Source organism: Falco cherrug, chromosome 4 (genome assembly GCF_023634085.1).
Source record: "Falco cherrug isolate bFalChe1 chromosome 4, bFalChe1.pri, whole genome shotgun sequence".
In the NCBI taxonomy this organism is placed as follows: Eukaryota; Metazoa; Chordata; class Aves; order Falconiformes; family Falconidae; genus Falco; species Falco cherrug.
The window spans coordinates 27,381,484-27,400,109 of NC_073700.1; the positions used below are offsets into that span (position 1 = coordinate 27,381,484).

General features: G+C 41.7%; 1 protein-coding gene across 1 annotated transcript; it reads right to left on the reverse strand.

Moving 5' to 3' along the window:
* Nucleotides 1–3,492: 3,492 nt before the first annotated feature.
* TEKT4 (tektin 4) lies at nt 3,493–17,776 on the reverse strand. The gene is made up of 7 exons (XM_055706576.1): nt 17,650–17,776; nt 16,530–17,074; nt 9,470–9,540; nt 7,842–7,985; nt 6,785–7,007; nt 5,655–5,809; nt 3,493–3,907 (listed from the first exon to the last, which is right to left on the reverse strand). Exons 1-7 carry the CDS (start codon nt 17,774–17,776, stop codon nt 3,688–3,690), a joined length of 1,485 nt encoding a protein of 494 aa, XP_055562551.1. The 3' UTR covers nt 3,493–3,687.
* Nucleotides 17,777–18,626: the final 850 nt, after the last annotated feature.

Below are 18,626 nucleotides of genomic sequence, written 5' to 3' on the forward strand. Positions count from 1 at the left end.
GTACCTGGGCACATGAAATATTTTATTTCTGTTAACCTCATGTATATAAACTCTGAACAGGAGAGCAAGTAACAAATATGAGATAGCTATTTTCCAAACAAACTTTAAGAAATTTTCCAGATGAGTAGGTTTACCAAACGCTACTTAGCTACTAAATAATATCCAGTGACGTTATGAACGGCAAATCCAGCTCTGTTTGTTTGTTTATGGACATATTAGCTCTACTGACCTTCCACTATTCAGCCAGTTCTCCTCATTCCTGGTCAGCGAAAAGGGGATCTAATATAAGGAAACAAGCCTTGCAAACAACCTTGCGATGGTCCTGCAAACAACCCTTGAACGAGGCATTTTTGGACCTGCTTTAAAGGTTCTTCATTGCTCCGGTTCTCAGCCTGCCACGGACCCGGTGTGCAACCCAGCTCTCAGACACATCCTAGGAATGAAACAGGCCACTAATGAGCACTGAATATAGCCTAAAGTTGTTACTGTGAGTTTCATTACTGCTAAGACTGATGTTGGGATGCAATTTACTTGAGAGAGGCCAGCAGAACTAAGTGACTAGCCAGAAATTACTTGGAAAAATTGCTCAGGAAAAGATTTTAAAATAATTTCCATTTCGCTGCAGGTTATTTTGTAATTATGCTGCAAATTACCTCAAACAGAATGTTGAAGAACAATAGAAAAAACTGCCCATGTTCAGATCTCTTCTTTAAGACAGGGCTGGCTGTCCTTATGGCTATTTACTATGTAGATTGAATTACAGATTAATATTTTAAGCAGATATTCTTTGTACCATGTGTCAGGAGAGACAGAGTCTTCTGAAAAATCTCACCTGGGCATCTTGGTGCAGGTGTCTGCCACTTTGGTACTGACTTTGTTAGTGACCTGTGACACCATACAAGGTTGAAATTATTAGACAGTAGTTCTAAGCTTCAGTCTTGGAGAAAATCAATTATTCATGATAACACTTCACAGGTATTATATCCCATTCTCTGTAACCTTCTTTGCTCCCCTTCCAGTCATCTGCTCTTAAGAAACAAATAAGTTTTTAATGGGTCTTCACTCCTGCCTTTTCCTGAAGTTGCTGTACCAGGCATTATAAGGTATCATTTATCACACCATTAATTCCTTCCTCTATCTGTAAGCAGATGAGAAAACTCTCAGACTTTCCAGAAATTAAACCTTGCCTTCATAACCAGAAATCTCTCAGGTTAATAAACAAAATAATCCTAAAGAGGCGAAAAAAGTCCACACTTTTCATACAGATTAGCAAGTCGCGCTCAAGACAATTGGCAGCTCTAGCTCACCTGTGATTCCAGCTCACACAAGAGCCAGCTAAAACATGTTTTAAAACAGTTCTGGGGAAATTCTCAGCTTAAGAATGAATTATTAAAAATATATAAAAACATATTTACATGCTAGAGCAGTGGCTTTAATTATTATTTTTTTTAATCAGTAATTAAAGAAAAAAATAATTACTGAAACTTGAAGCTATTCCGTCTGATTCTCACTCTTACAACTGGCTCATACTCATCTATCACCATGTGAATAGGGCAGTGATTACACTCTACCACCAGAGCAGGATGTTCCTTGATAGGCCTGAAGCAAGGGCAGACTAATTTAGTTCCAAAGGTAAATTAGACTGATAGGCTTTGATTAGGGAAAGCTCCATTTACAACCCCACACAGGACATAAGGTTATTTGTACTCAGCACAGTCTCCGAGTTGACAGCATTTTTCCTTTCCTCTCTCTAATGCAAAACTCTTGAATCAAAATAATAGTTTTGGGTCCTGAGCTGCATATTCTCCTGATCCCACCTGCTATATCCCATCATAACCCACATTCCTCTTTGATTCGACTTTCTTTAGTGGGTGAGTAAGGTCAATTTGAACACATTGCTGCTTTCTGAAAGGTTTCTGTGAATATTCCCATCGGAATAAAGCCTGGTTCATTGTCTTATTCCCCCCACTATTCTGTGTGTGCACGTGACCAAACAAGCAGCACTGGCTAGAGGTTGGGGCTAAATGACCAAAACTCTTTTAACACCACAGCTGTGAATACTGGACCACCCTTTACAGTGTTTCACTCTTCTGGTGGAGCTAAAGTCAGTTTTATACACAACCGTGCAGTTGCGTAGTTGCACACAAGGTGTGTGATGCACCGATTAGGCTGTATGATCTGAGCACGACCAACAGGCTAGAATATGCTGCCAATAAGAAAGGTGCTGAAGGTGTTTTAAGAAAGGCAGGATGAAGGATAATGTGTTCAGTCTGCAACAATAATCTTCAGTAACTGTTTTAAGTCCCTTGCATAGAAAAGCACAGTAGAGCTACTTTTTTATTTATTTATTTTTAATTTACATGTCATTTCTCTCCAATAAGGATTCGGCATCTGGACTATAAAAATACAATCACAAAGAGAAAATCTATTGAAAAGGCAAAACAAAACTCTTGAACACAAAGCCTGTAAAACAGAAGCTTGGGTCAAAAGCCCTCATGACGCAGCTGGTTTTCAAAGAAAAGGTAGTGGCTTTTAGCAGTAGGACAATTGCTGAATAGTGCTCTGCACATCCTGAGTTAAGATAATACAAATAGCTGTCTGTGAGAAAAACAGATAGGCTAATGGCCTCTCCTCTCTGGTTAACAGAGCAGGGTTATTCACAAATGTACACTTGCTAGGTTTTTTTTTTTGTGTGTTTTGCTTTTTGAGGATTTTTTTCTCAGCTGCTTTTTAAAAGTAAATACCTGTAATATGGGAAACCATAATGGAATTGTGTTCTGTGTCATCTTCTCCCCTTTTTTGACATGTCACATATTTAACCAAGTGGCCTACTAAGCTAATGGATGAATGACATTTGTTACATTGCTCTCCTGGAGTAGATGAATCTGATGTGCTCTCCATTATGAGTAATAATTCAAACACATGCCTTGCTTCCAGGGAATAGCTGGAACAGCTCAAGAGCCCAATTCAACATCTATGTGCTTAAGTTGAAAGTCACAATTGCTACTCACAAGCTGGTTAGGGTTGTTTGGTTTCTTTTTTTCTGAAAAAAATCTAAACTTTATTGACTTGAAGGTTAAAAATCCCTGGACTGATTTTCAGATTACACACGCAGGTGTCACGGGCTGGCAGTGTTTTTACCAACAGGCAGACTGTCATTTAACCTGTACAAACTGTTGTGGCTTTTTTTTAATGAATAATGTTTGAGCAGCTTAGAAGTTTTTCATCTGTTTCCTTGCTGATCATGTGATCTGTCAGGCAAGCAGTTTCACTGCTGTCATTTCAGGCTGCCTGAAAATGCTAGCAAGCTATAAATGTTCTATCTGCACCTGCCTCTATCATTATTATTCACAATCAATATTCACTCAATATATTCTCTTACTAGAGTAAAAATCCCAAATAGTACGTACGGTATAAATTATGCATCTATGATATAGATACATTCTAGATGTAATGAATTACCTGTAAGCTGTGCTCTAAACTCACTATACTTTCACAGGCAAGGTTTTACAGAACTTTTAAAGACAAGACTCAAAGCCCACCATAATGCTAAACTAATGCATTTTAACCCAAATAGAAGAAAATACAGTGAATACAGTACTTCTGTGTATAACACCATCCATGTATTTTATATGAGAGATCCTAGATTACATTTTTCTTTCAGACTTTGCATAGTTCGTACTGAGATTACTGCTGGTAACCTGCTAATTTAAGAATAAGGGAGTCGTGTGTGCGGTGGGCCATGCACTTTTGTCTATCAATAAAAATACTGTTTGTTTTCACAGCTATTTCTTTTTCTAAATTCATCCGTGTGTCTTCCAGGTTCCTCAGAGACTGTTCAGATTCCAGCAGTTTTTTCTTCAGGGATTCAACGGACTCCGTTAGCTCTTCAACTTCACTGATCAACCTGAACAGAATTATGTTAAGTAATAAAAAAAAGAGCTGTAGCCAGTTGGTGTTCAAAAAAATATAAGAACTGTAATGGGAATGAAGACCAACAGCCATAGAATCACAATACTCAACAACGAAGGACCTCAGAGAGGTTCTGCATACACATACTTGGTCAAAAGCAGCGTTCGTTTTCACAGCTTCTGTACAGAAGTCTGCCATGATTTCAGTAGTACCAAGAACGTCTTTTACCACTAAGCACAGTGGACCTATCCATCCTCATCCTTTCCCACTGCGTAGGACACTTGTACTAAGAATTACAGAGCAAAAACTGTTAGGTAAGTCCAGTTTGACTGGATCAGTGTTTTGTTCACTGGTATAAAACTGAAGTATTAAAGATGATACTTGCACCAGAGATCAGAAAACAGTCTTTACTTCAAAAGCAGATAAGCTTTTAAAGAAGTAGAAGCATATTAAAAACAAAATTAAAAGAATTTTAAAAAATTTAAAAAATTTTGAAAAAAAATTAAAAAGAAGCATTTTAAAACAAGCAGCAAACCATTTCTAAGCAGCACATCATTTCAATTAAAAGTCAGTGGGGGTCAGGTGCTTTACTGCAATCTGCCTGCAGAGAAGGCACATATTTACTTCCTGGGAAAACAAGATCCCTATGTGCTGTGCAAACTGAGTAACTACAAACAGTATAAGCCTGGCAATTAAACACATGCCCATTCAGCAAAGGACTTGCATGTGTCCCTAAATCCCACTAAATGCCGTGCACATACTGCACATACATGGTCTGCTGAAGCGGGACCTTAAATGAGGGTGCCTGAGCTGCTATAACACATCTGGATTAATTATAACTTCTTCCTTGCTGTCTAAAGAACAGCATATTGGCTTTGCAGGGTAGGCACCTGAGCTACAAGGATACTGTAAGCCCGCAAAAGCTGATTCCCCACTTTTCCTAAGGATAGGAAAATGTGAAGGAGGAGAATCAATTACAAAGCTTATAATGAGATCAAAACTGACAAATGTGACATTCAGACCTTTAATTTGAAAGGATTTGTTGACCCCCAGTTTTAAAACGGATTATTACTGAAAATCAAATGCCACCAGCCCAATGCTTCACAATACTGAGGACTCCTCTCAGACTATGAGTATGTGCAGCCCATTTATATTCTCGGCAGCAAAGCGTAATTCTTTGGGCACATGGTCCACCTCGTGGTGAACTTTGGCTAACAGCAAAAGGGTTGCAAGTGATCGACCTGCTGTTGTATTTTTTTGGCTCATTTAAATAAAAAAAGAAACCACACAGTTCAGAGAAGAAAGCGTAGAGACAAAAGGCAGAATTGAGCCTATAGCACTTCTATTTGTCAATACATTATCAGGGGTCCTCAAACTTTTTAACCAGGGGGCCGGCGTGCGGATGAAGTGGCAGGCAGTCATCTGCGGCTGCTTGGATTCCCCCCCCAACCCCCGGCAGGGCGGGTGGAGGGGGGCGGCGAGGGGGTCTCTAAATACCGGGGGCCGGATTGAGGGGGGCTGTATCCGGCCTGCGGGCCGTTGTTTGAGGACCCCTTCATTAGATTAAAATGGTATCTTCCTCATAGTGATTTCGGTCAATTGAATTATTTCTGACTTATATCAGAATCAAATCTAGCAATAAAAGCTAAAGGCTACACATCACCGATAAAAAGTGCAAAAACTGTCTAACATCACTTCTGGGTAGAACAGACACCCTGGAGGACTTGTTTAATAGTGTTTACCTGAACTGTGCTTCATCTCTGCAGAGCTCTACATTGGGCCTGAAAGACCTGTCATACAGCCTTGTTTGAGCAACTTTCATCGGGGCTTCTTTGTCTTTGATAGTTTGTTTGAGAGCAGCAATATTAGCTTCTTGTTCTCCAATCTCTTTAAGGATCTAAAGAGGATAATCAAGAAAAAGAACTGTTTAAAAAAAGATACATATTGTGTCTGTGCATGCTGTTCATGGTCCTAGTGAATCAGTTGTAGTCTTGACCTCTTACTTGGCCAAAATATAGAAGAAATAGAAGTACAAAGGTGGTTTTGACATCTTTAGTTCTACCACTAAGCTGTGTATTTGATCTTTGGTCTAAAAAGAAGCAGAAAATATTCTGCAGCCTGTTCAAAAACTCTTCCATGTTTCCTGACAACACATCCCACCTCCATGCATTGCTTTTAACTGTAAATTTTTAACTGTAAATTATATTTTAAAAATAAAGTAATTTTGAGTGAGATTGGGAACTGCTGATGAACTTGGAAATGCATGTATTTCTGGCATTAGTGAAGAAAATGGAAAAGACATGAAATTCTGAATCCCTTCTCCCTCATAACCACTGACACCCATGCAAAAAATAAAAGTCTACCGAGCTGTCATTATCCAACAGATGATAAGGATGGCTATTTTTTCCACACTTGCCAATGGCCTAACACAGAAGTAGGTGCTGCTCCACACAGGAGAAGGGGCAGAGGCTGGAGATGCTCTCATCACTTGCCAGGAACTGCTGCTGCTGCTACTACTGCAGCACAGCATGGCTTTCATTCCATACAAGCAATAACCAGGCTAGCCTGGCAATCCTGGCCCAAAGATCAGCTCCTCGATCACACAGTTTTAGGTTTTAGTTCAGCCAGATGTGGAAGAAAGTGTTTAATTTTCTCCATATTTAAGTCCATCTCTTGTTTAGAGAAGCACAGAAGCAGAAAAAGCTGAATCGGGCCACAATCCAGCTCTGAAGACTCTTACAGATACTAAGCTGACACAAAACAGCATTCAATACCTGACAGTAAGACATTTTTTTCTAGAGGACAGATCTACCATGATCTTCTCAAAAGAGACTATCATGCCTATAGACAGCATTCAAAAAATAACACTTACATTTTTCAAATGATGCTCTAGTTTGTGTTTTGCATCGTCCAGCTCCTCACAGTGTTTGGCAAAAGCCTCATTAACAGCAGCGCTTTGCATCCTCAGGTCCTCAGATACGTCATGAAGAATATTGTCAATCAAGGCACGAAGACTGATGGAAGCCAGTTTTTCTTGTTCTGCCCTATAGATGTTGTCATGACTGAACTTGGCCCATGTCTCTGGCGTTGAGGCACTGGAAGAAGAGGTGAATGGTACACAAATATGAACCTTGCTCTTTTGGTCAAGTTGCCCTTAAAGACAATCTGAAGCTGGTTCTCTCCCTGCAGAATTGTTTTCAACCTCCATTTGTTTTTGCTGTTGCATGCAGTCTAGACTTAACATGAAGGAAGAAGAATAATCCTTTTCCTTTTATTAATATTTATATTAATAAACTCTCATTCATCTTGCAGCTTCTGAGGGAAGTAATATATGACACAAAATCATCCAAAGTTCTTCCATCTGTAGCTAATACTACCAAGTCAAAAAGCAATGCACAAACTGTTAAGTCACTAGCAAATAAACACATGAATATAGTCAAGCTTTACAGTTTCTGTCTACTTTGAAACAAAAAGAAAGATCACCTCTGGTTATACTGGGCCATGTTGAGCAGCAGAAGGAACTACATAGCACTTGGGACACTGCATCATATGAACACTGCCTGAAATGGGAGGGGGAAGCAGCAAGATTTATTGAAATAGTAATCCTGAAAGAATGGCATGCCTGCTGATGTCAAATGGTAAATCTCAATCGGATTCAAATCAGCCTTTACATGTATAAAGCCAATTATTTCCAAGAAAAACTTGTACAAGTTCAGCTGGCATGTGGTGAAGCAACTTTGCCATCAGTTGTATGCCATGCTGAGGTGGTAGCACTACTTTTACTATCCATGTAAGTATGACATTAATGCTATGACACTGTATGTCCAAAGAACTTTGATTCAGACCAGCATGACAGCTTTCACTGACACAAAGGATGTATTGTATCTTACCAGAGTTATTTGTGGAGGATAATGACAGTAACTACCCACCTCTCTTCAAACTTCACTGAATGAGGATGGAACTGGATGTTGGTGCTCTGGTTACTGTATCTTCCACATTTATCATCAATGTTGTATGTTTCAACTTTGTCTGACCAGTCCATTTCGCAGATCTCTTTGTGATCTTGGTTTAATCTGAAAAGTCATTATTATGACATGGTTAGTGTAAAACAATACAATTAGCAAAACCATCACAGACATTTGTGAAGCTAGGCTTTGTCTTTCAAAGAGCAGTAAGAACATAAACTTTCCTTTTTGTCTTGAAAATCCTAACCAAACTCTCTCTCCCACAACTATCTGTTAGAAGGACAGTAAGCTTGATGTGTTATTCACTACCCTAGACTTTCAGTGCTGTTCTGTGCCTGCTGAAGGCTTGCAGCTCTTACAGCCTGAGGCAAAGGAGAGGCTGAACTTGGGATTTTATGTAATAATACTACAACACAGAGGATTTTTTTCAATGTTGTTATGGGGAGAATAGGTAGGAGGCTTGCCCAACAGAACACTCTTCCCATGACAAGACATGAGGTAGCAGAAGACTCATCCTGGTCCTTCACTAGTACATTGAGTGTGACTCAAATTTAAGACCTCCATAAAGTAACACTATACCGTTCTCCCAGCCCTCCTATCTAGCCTTTCAAAGACTCTAGCACACAGTGTAATTTCTCATTGGAAGATACAAGTACAATGATATGCAAAGTTTCAAAATGCTGCTTTGATGTCAATAGTGAGTCACATCACTTAATTAGAATGACTGCAGATTACAAAAGAGTGGGGCCGTTATAAACTGCTAACACCAGATGTCACTCTCACCTAAGAAATTAAATACTCTGCTGGCCAACAATACTAAACGATGATACTATGTAGTATTAAAATGATCTTAATCATAAACAGCACAAACCTAAACCCAACAGACTCCTCTCATACTCTAACTGATGTAACAGAACTACTTTATTTTGTGTTTATAGACAGTTTTTCTAAAAACAATATTTCATTGTATCTGGTAGAATAGCATAAACTGGAGCAGTTTAAAACATTTAAAAAACCTAAAATATCAAGCTTTCCAGCAGTTAAAACCTTCATATTTATGCACCTTAGGATTCAGGTAACATCTTTCCAAAGGGCTCGTTCTAAATTAAAAGCAAATATTCCTTTTGAAATGCGATGAACATCCATACCGATACAGGAGGTAGAGTGAGTTCATACTGACATCTGGAGGCAAAAAACTCATCTTGAAAAGGCCCTTTGATCAGACAAATTATTATAAAAGACCCTGTACTCAAATATATCACGCGGTGCACCAAGACAGAGTGATATCCAGATAATACTTTTATTGCATTTAAATTCAGTGTTGGAAAATTAGAGAACTGAATGCACGTACTGGAAACGAGGACTGAAAATACAAAGCATGGCTTTATGGCATGCCTCTTACGTTACCTTACCCTACCTGAAAATCCTGAATTTTTATCACCGAGTACCTCTTTTCAGGTTTAAATAGACTTCATATGGCTCATAAGCCTGGCATTGGTAAGATCTTTATCCACTGGTCATTGTACCACTATATGCCAGGTATTATTTGGCTATATAAATTAGCTACTAACCAATCGTGAAAAACATCTTACCGCATCTGGTTAGCAGCTTGCGTCAAAGTTCTTTTCAAAAGCTCCTGGATATTTCTGATAAGTTCAGCTTCCTAGATAAAAACATTGAGACTTCTGTGATATCCAGAGCAGCACATACTATCCTGCACAGCAATCTGATATCAATGGTAGTGGATAAATACTTAAATCTTCCATTCATTACCCACTCTTATCCTATTATTGAAAGACACGATGTTCCAAGGAGTTAGCAGATATTGAGGTAACTCAGCTATCAGTCTAAGGTGGCAGCAATACTTGGAATACTTCTAATGCCTATCAGATTAAACAGAATATCTGAATTACCTGCATAGTCTTGAAGTAGGCAAAAAATAAGGCAACAGCATCATGCTCAGCAGGAGACCACTGCCTTGCACAAACACAAGGTGCCACTTTAAAACTGAGCAGGACACTGTCTGCCCCACAAGTACAAACTCAGATGTCAGGGGCTGCTGCCTTGTGCAGGGATATGATACAACAGATCAGCTTCTCTGGCAAGACACTGGCTTCCAGAACCTGCTGAGTCCTTGCAGGTACCTTCAGAGCCCGCTGCCATGTTCTGTAGTTACGTGTTTTTATCTGTATGCAAGGGAGAGGCTTCCCATCAGATTCCTGCAGATCTCCAAAAATACAGTTTGCCTGACGTATGGTGATAAGGTGCTATTTAACATAAAGAAGTGGCAGTATCACAATTTTCTACTTTCCTGCCTCCTTTCAGTGCTTTGTATTAACTAAAAATAGAAGTTACTACCCAATGATTTAAATGGCTATTGTCTGCTTCAGCAGGTATAGGAAAGCTGTCATAATATAAACCAAAGGACGCTTACAGCTTTGATTTTTTTTATTAGATAAATTTATTCCAGAATTCTTTTTCCCTCTGGTGATGGACAGTATCGAGGACTGCAGAGGTATCTCAAATACTTGATGTTGTTTGAGGGGTTAATGTCCTCTGAGTTGCAAGGCTGACTGCTCAAAGTCACAAAGCTTTGCCTCACCTTGATAATGGACCCACTGCCTGAAGTTTCAGCTCAAGCTGGTTTTAGCAAGAATGGTCATTTCAACACAAACATGATCAAACCAAAAAAGACCATACTTTCTAACAATCTCTTGTTGAACAAAAACTACTTGGTGTTCATCTTTGACTGCAATAATGCTGCTTTAGGGATTAAATATCAATGCTCTATGAAGTGACTTTACTGACCTGGTGATTACATATTATTATATAAAAGCCAGTCCAGCAAGAATTTTCTTTTATATTATTTAAAGGAATTTAATATTTGAGATTCGGATATTAAAAACGTTTTGTATATGAAAAACTCCTAATTAATTTTGCTGGTTTACATCAACGACAGTCATCCAATGACAGCTAAGGGAGTATATACTTACTAATAAACTCTATTCCCAGAACACTGCTGGCCCTCGTTGATCCTTGTGCTGTTTTTGACAAGTAAATGAGTGCATATGTCCCTGCAGTGTCAGTTTCTCCATCATAAGAAACCAACAGGGACCATAAAAAAGATCGTTTTATTCTGAATGGAAAAGGACAATCATGATTGGAAAGAAAAATTATTTTTAAGGCTCTAAAACAGCACATTAAAGTAAATACATAGCTGCAGGTATCATTTTACAAACTGTGGAAACACTAAAACTCACTTTCTGCAGGGAGGAAGCATTGCAATAGCTGAGTTGTCAAAGTAAAAACTCAAAAGGATTTTAAAGGGTTAGAAAGATCCAGCACTCGAAATTACATTTATAGTAATTGATACTATTTTGTGTTGCATAGTCAGTCTCCATGTAAATAAAGAGACAGCCAGTTTCCTGTGAGTAATGTGTGCCATTTTGAATGAGAAAAGCCTTCCTTTAGCAATTAAGGTCTCTCACACGGAAAGAGTGAAACAATACAAAAACAAAGAATTCCCTTGTTGAATGACCTAAGATAAAATTTAAAAATGGATTCCCTCTTGAGGAGATACGCATTCAAATACGACATTTAAAACTGAAGTTATAGTTCTCATAATTAATGACAGTCTAATACTAATTAAGAGTGAATAAGCAGGTGCAAATAGCAATGAATTTTCAATGCTTATTTACTAAATGATTTTTCTGAACTTTCAAAACAGTTTAAAAGTTAGATTGTATAGCTGGGAGGAGCTGTGGTACTAGGCTGAAGATTAAGATCCCTTTATCGAGGTCCCACAGTCCTGGCCGTACTGTTAGCCATCACGGTCCAATCCAGCCTGCTGCCCACCCACAGCTGTGGCTGGCTGACAGGACTGATGTGGGAGAAGGTCCACACTTGACGAATGCCTGTCGGGCAGCACCACCTGCAGAGGAGCAGGAGCTGGGAACCTCATACCCCACGTGGAGAACTTATAAAATGCCGGGTCTGCGCCTTCACATATTCTTTGCCGAGTAAATTCCATCAATAACCATGGCAGAGGAAGCTGCAGCCAGAAGCACAGCTCTCCCCAGTTGTGATTTCAGCCATAAAAATGTGGGGGATTCCACATTAAAATCCTGGGGGCAGATCTGGGGTTTAGCACGTGGCAGAATAGATGACCTTTATGCAGTATGTGCAGCAAACTGTTGGCAATTCATGTGAAGGCCCAGCCCGCATTAAGAGAGGAAAAGCAAATGAAAGAGCTTTAGTAGCTAGCAGCATCTCTGGTTCCGGGGACATTAACTGAGATTTGCATTTCTTCAGTTCACGAGAGGACTCGGTGGATGAAACATCTTTTTTCTCTCCTTATTTTTCCCATATATGTATTCATGTGCTGTCTATTAAAATGAAATACTGTCAAATCTGAAGTGATCTTGGCTCTTCTCAGCGGCCTTCTCCACAGTTACTACTAATAATAAACCTCTGTTATTATAAATGGTTGTCAATTAACAGGGAGAGAACATTTTATAGCTTAGCGTGCCATTTACTTTATTACAGTATTTAATGTTTATGATGCAAAAGTTAGATTTTACTCAAATCTAGTGATAAAACCATCCCAGTTCATGACTTTGTAAGCGTCTAACTAATGGTGCAAAGAAAACATTTAAGAGCAGATGCTTATGCCTTCCATGAATTTACAAATTCAGGTTTTTTGCAGCTTGACTTTTTACATCAGTGACTTGCAGATGTCAGCAATGTTTAAATACTCCCCGGGCCAGAATGACACAGTGAGAGCAGTTAAGAAGAACTGGTAGAACCCCGTGAGAGAGGCTGTGCAGTCACCCTCGATTACAAATCCAGTTGCATCCATCCATCAGTAACAACATGACACCAGATGTCCCACACATCAGCACAGCAAATATAAGCAAGATAGCTTACAGCTCTCACTAGATTTAGACCCCCACACGGCGTGCAACAGGAAGACCATTATTCATTACAGCTGGGAGTGAAAGCAGGTAACAAGTCTTTAAAATCTAAGCTCTGTGACTGGCCTTTTTCCTGCTGGTCACCAAGAGTTACTTCAAAATCTATGATTTGCAGATGTTGAAAATAAGCACTGCACTCTTAACCAAGTTGTTTGTGTACAGGACTGTCCTACTGTGGACTGGTTCGCTTGGCAAAGCTACAGATCACAGTGTTTGGAAATGGTATTCTGTTGTTTTCCTTGCCTCATTATTGCAGTCTGCAGGAATACATACATATGCATCCTTTCTCCACTTTTTTAAACTTTAATTTTTCACAGTTGACAGGATCTTGGCTAATGCTTTTGTATTCAGCATCAGGGAATAGCTGGGGATGACTTCATTGTTGAAGCAAACACACAACAAATCAACACTCTGAGCCTAGGGTAAAAAAATTGCATAAATGTAAGTACTTCCACTTATTCCACAGACATATCTGGCTCTCAGCTAATGAGTCTGGACACTGGACATGCGGAAATAACCTTGAAATGCAGTAAATATGCAGCTGAAACATGATTTATTGACAGTATATCACCATGTGGCAAGTCCTTTGCTAGGGCTTACATTTTCAATATTAAATGTGTGCACATAAACATACTGAACTGTCATTAAACTGATGCAAAGGGGATTCAGAGATGTCATAGGGGTTATGAAAGTCAAAAACCTCATATGAAACATATGCATGCACTGCTTTTTTATGAATTCAACTACAGCAAATGCAGCAGCACAAAGAAATAAAATTATTCTATTTGAGAGATTTTATCTTCTTTCTAGTCGTCAAAGATCCTTCTTTACTGGAAAAACAGTTGTGTCTGTCTGCTGCTTCTTTTTTTAAACAGAACTGCATTAAGGAAAGATTAATATGCTGTTAAGTGGAGTCCATGAACTTCTGAGTAACAGCTGATTTTACTATGCATGTGAGAAGCTTTCACTTAAATACCCTCATCCTTCATTCCAGCAGTGGCTATTTAGTTGGGGTACATATCACAATGGGTGATCTAAATATGACTCCATACTGCAAAGCAAATAGGACAGATGAGTTGGAACCAAAACTCCCTAAAAAAATAGACAGTGTGCCAAAAAACAGGCAAAGCCCAAATATCTGGATGCATAAAACCTTCACCAGAGACACTTCTGTTTTCTTTGTGAGTCATCTTAAGTGAATCCTACTGAACAGATAATAAAAGTGCAATTACATGTAGAGACTCAAAACTGCTTGTATTGTGTATTTGATCTTGTCTCTTTAAATGTCATCTGCCAAGGGGCTGCTGAAAGGTGATTATCTCAGCAGGATGCTCTGGCAACTGGGAAATGTTCTTCATTGCTGCAGAAAGCTGAAAGCAGGATCGAAACCTATGTCCTACGAAAAGCTTTTCCATGACAATGTGAAAGGCAGACCCTTGCCCAGGCATGCCCTTCCCTCAGCTGCAGATTCCCCCATGCATGTGTCCATGGCAGCTGACAGGAACATGGCAAAGACACCAGAGAACGATGCCAACACAAGGCTGGGCTGCTAGTAGGAGAGGAAGAATTTCAAGGGAAGGGAAATGCCCTAGAATATCAATTAACTGTGTAATTAAAGCTGCAAGGAAAAGAATGTCCGTTTCCTAACACAGCTGGCTTTTGGAAACTCTTTCTTTTTCTCAGTTTTTGCATGGGAAGAGAATTCCTCCTTTGCATTACTATTTCTTAAGAGGGTTAGAATTAGAAAGTGACTGGTCAAGTAAGCAACATCCAGAAAAAGTATGTCAGCACTTTAGTGATAAAATTTGCATACCCTCCAAATAAGCAAATGTTGTAACACAGAGCTACCAGTGAACTGGACCATTAACTTGGAAATCTGCACAGTGAACTGGAGCTGGAAGAACAGCTCCAAGTGTCAAGAATTATTAGTCAGTTTTGGAGAGAATAAGAAATACACGGTACCATCTGATTTCTTACTGTGAAAGCAGTATAGAGTATAGCTGCAGCTTAAAGAGCTAGCAAAGCCACAGAGGGCACATTTTAACATCTATTTGCAAACATTCGTGCCATAAAATCTATTCCTCTGTGAAAATGGGAAGGATTTCCTCTGATGTTATGTACTCCTCTTCCTTCTGCACTGCAAAGGTCATTGGCATGGCAACAAAATCTTCATTTCTCAAGAGTCCATCTGCTGCCGGTATACACGCCTCATCTGAACTCACATCATTCTTTTTTGGTGACATCCCTCTTGGCTGTTGATGGTCTGTCGTCACAAGCACACAATCACAATTTCAGGTGAAGAATTAGCAGCAGCAGCAGCAGATGGACTTCTGAGCAATGAACAAACTATTCTCTGAGATCAGGGGGAAAGAAATACAGGAGAGAAATCCTGCCAGAAAATTATTTTCTTTGGTAAATCTTACACTTCATGATTCCTCTAAAATACCAGCAGCTGATGAAAATAATTTATTTTCTGTAATCTGAATTTTGTAACAATTCACACACTGAAATATCCTATACACTGACTCTCACATGCTTATATTTTTGACTGGAATGGCCTCTTAAATACTGAATACAATTCAGCAATTGCACACAATTCCTATTCAAAATATTGCTAAAAACTATTGTGCTAAATGCTATCATGCCAACAACTATATAAGTTTCTTCAGCATTTTTCTGACAACAAAAATTAATCATCGGGTTTAATCAGTAACTCATCATGAATCAACTTTGATAGGATATTCAAGGCCACAGGCAAATAACCATTATTTGTGGGAAACTACAATATGTATCATTCCTGAATGAAAAATGACCCAGAATCTGTCCCTTGTACCCTGTGCAGCCACAATAATTACATCAGCTTTGAAAGCAATCTACATGCAGTGCTGGATCTCAGTGACAGATAAACTGGGATCAGCTGGAGTCCTCTATGGGAGGAAAAGGCTCAAGCAAATTTCAGGAGTGTCTCAGGTTTGTTGAACTGTCAGAAACACCATGTCTGTGCCCCGCAGCTTGCCTGGAGCTATCATTTCATGCATGTGTCACACGACTACAATGCACTCTTCATTGTACCGCCCTGCAGGAGACTTAAAATGATGGTTTGTGTGACACTGTAGTACAGTGTTGAATCACTACTTTGTCATGAACCCTGGCAAGACTACAGCATCAGACTCGGTAGTAAAAGGTAATGGCAGAGACTGACAGATTTGGACAGCTTGAGCACGGAAACAGGCAAGGAGCGTTTCACTGGTCCTGAATAGTCTGCTTATTGGGTACTGCATTTTTAAAGTGTAACCTGCAGAGATGAGGGCACTTTAAGCAAGTGGAGGCTGGAAGAAGTTTAATGCCAGAATAGGATGCCCATCTTGGTTCAGGAAACCTCTGTTTTGATTTTGTTTGGATCTGGTCTGAGAGGAGGGATCTGGGGTTCTCTAGTCATACTCGTGATTTTAAATACTTTTTAAACAGAGAATAGATTTCAAAGAATCCTTCTTAAAGCTAGGAGTGCCAGAAGAGTCTAGGCTGCCAGGAAGGGGCACCAGACCTCGGTCTGGTATCAGAAGATACCTTCATGAGCTGCAGTTAGCACCTACTGACCAAGCTGCTTATCATTTTAGAGACCAGAGCAGCACGAAGAGCGAGCTGCCAACAACGCTTAACATCCTAACATCCTGCTCACCTTCAGCAACTCTCCCTCCACCTCATCACTGACCAGGTCTGGTGGCTGCCTCGTCTCCCGACACTTTAGGTTATCAGTGGCAATGGTGTAGGGCACCTCAGTGGCATCAAGCGCTCTCTCCAGCCGCAGCTTCTGGGCTGCCAGCAGGCCAGTCTCGGCCTCAAGGTCCTCAGTCTCCTTCTGGAGCTCAGCCTTCCAGAAGTGTATGTCCTGCAGCCGTTGGCCCAGGCTGGTCATGGAGTCCTGCTGGGTGCGCTGGGCAGTAGCAGCAGCACATTCAGCCAGCTCCTTGGCCTCGGCCCGGCCGCGCTGGGCCTGCTCGCAGCCGGTAAAGGCCTCGCGGTAGAGATGAGCGTTACTCTGGTGCCACTCGTGGAGCAGGTGCTTGGCGGTACGGAAGCTGGCCATGGCCAGCCCGCTGGAGGAGTCGGGCCCCGTGTTCCGCGCCACCTCGCACACTCTCACGGGTAGGTGGGAGGCAGGCAGGGCCTGCGGCGCCGGCCCCTGGCTCAGCAGGGCGCTGGGATGCGCCACGGCGCCGGGGCCTACCGCAGCGCACGCCCTGGACCCGCGCTAGGCCGCACCGCGTCCTCCCGTTGCCGGGGCAACAACAGCAGCCAATGAGGAAGCGGGTCCCCCCATTGCGAAGGGAAACCCGACGCGACTAGCGGATGAACAGCCCGCCCCTCGGTGCCTCACAGTTGCTATGGCGACGAGGCCACCCAATCGGGAAGGAGCAGGGCCGCGGAGGGCGCTGGCGGTGTCACGGCGGTGTCATGGCGGCGCCGGGCGGGCCGGAGGAGCGGCGCGCTCCCCCCCTCGGGGGTTGGGGCGGGAGAAGTTCCCCACACAGGCTTTTGTGCGTGGTGTAATGTTTGTAATTCCCATGTGCGACTGTGTGGGTGAGAACAAAGAGACGCTGCAGCCTCTAGATTGCGTTCTGGCTCCCCTGTGTGCTGAGGAACTTCTCCAACCACCGCCTGCGCGCAATAACGCTTTTTCCAGTTTTGAAAATACCAGAGGATGCTGGCAGCATTTCAGTCTGGTTCCTGCCCAGCAAACAGAGGAAGCGAGGGGGAGGCGCTGCATGCTCCCCCACCCCACCCCACCCACCCCCCACCCTGCTTGCCCCGGGGCCCAGAGAGCCCCTCGGGCGGTGGGCAAGGCCCTGTGGAGCCCCCGGGGTCCTGCGTGGGGCCTGCACATCCGCTGGTTTTGAGCCCTTTAAATTCAACACGTTTTTGCATCTCACTCCATTCTTAAGCCCAGCTGTGCTTTCTTAAGGACCATTTGTGTGACTGTGGCCTTGTCACAGATCAGGTGCATGCGCTTCAGGCCTTCCAGTACTTGAAGGGAGGCTTATAAGAAAGATGGGGCAGATTCTTCAGTAGGGTCTGTAGCTGTAGGGTAAGGGGTAATGGCTTTAAACTAAAAGGGAGTAGTTCTAGGTTAGATATTAGGAAGAAATCCTTCCCTGTGAGGGTGGCGAGGCGCTGGCCCAGGCTGCCCAGAGCAGCTTTGGGTGCCCCATCCCTGGCAGGGCTCAGGGCCAGGCTGGACAGGGCTGGGGGCACCCTGGGCTGGTGGGAGGGGGCCCTGCCCACTGTGGGGAGTTGGAACTTGACCTTTAGGGGTCCTTCCAAACCCAAATCGTTCTATGATTCTGTGATTCTATTAAATCCAGCTGCTGCAGCATTCCCTGTTTACTTTTCACCTAGAGAGAAACAGGTAGCTTATACTCGAATTATATTAAATTTTGGGGGTTGCCATCATTGTGCAACAAGGAAAGGAAATTAAAGGAGAGCCTGTGAGGAAGAGGCGTCTCTTCAGTGCCCTAGGAAGGAGAGAAGGTGCTGGAGGGCACAGTGACAATAGAGGGCACTCTCGTCCTTGCACTGCGACAGATCCTCTGTATTCAATATCATTTTGATTTAGAAAATAAAAAGGAGGAAAAAGCCATGTGCACTGCAGCCCGCCCAGTGTCATCCAGGCTAATCGGCTCCTTGGGTGTTGAGGAGAGCGATGCTTGAACTGCATCGAGGTGCGCACGGCAGATAATACAAACACACCGTGGGCATGGAGTAATGACTCCCCGGC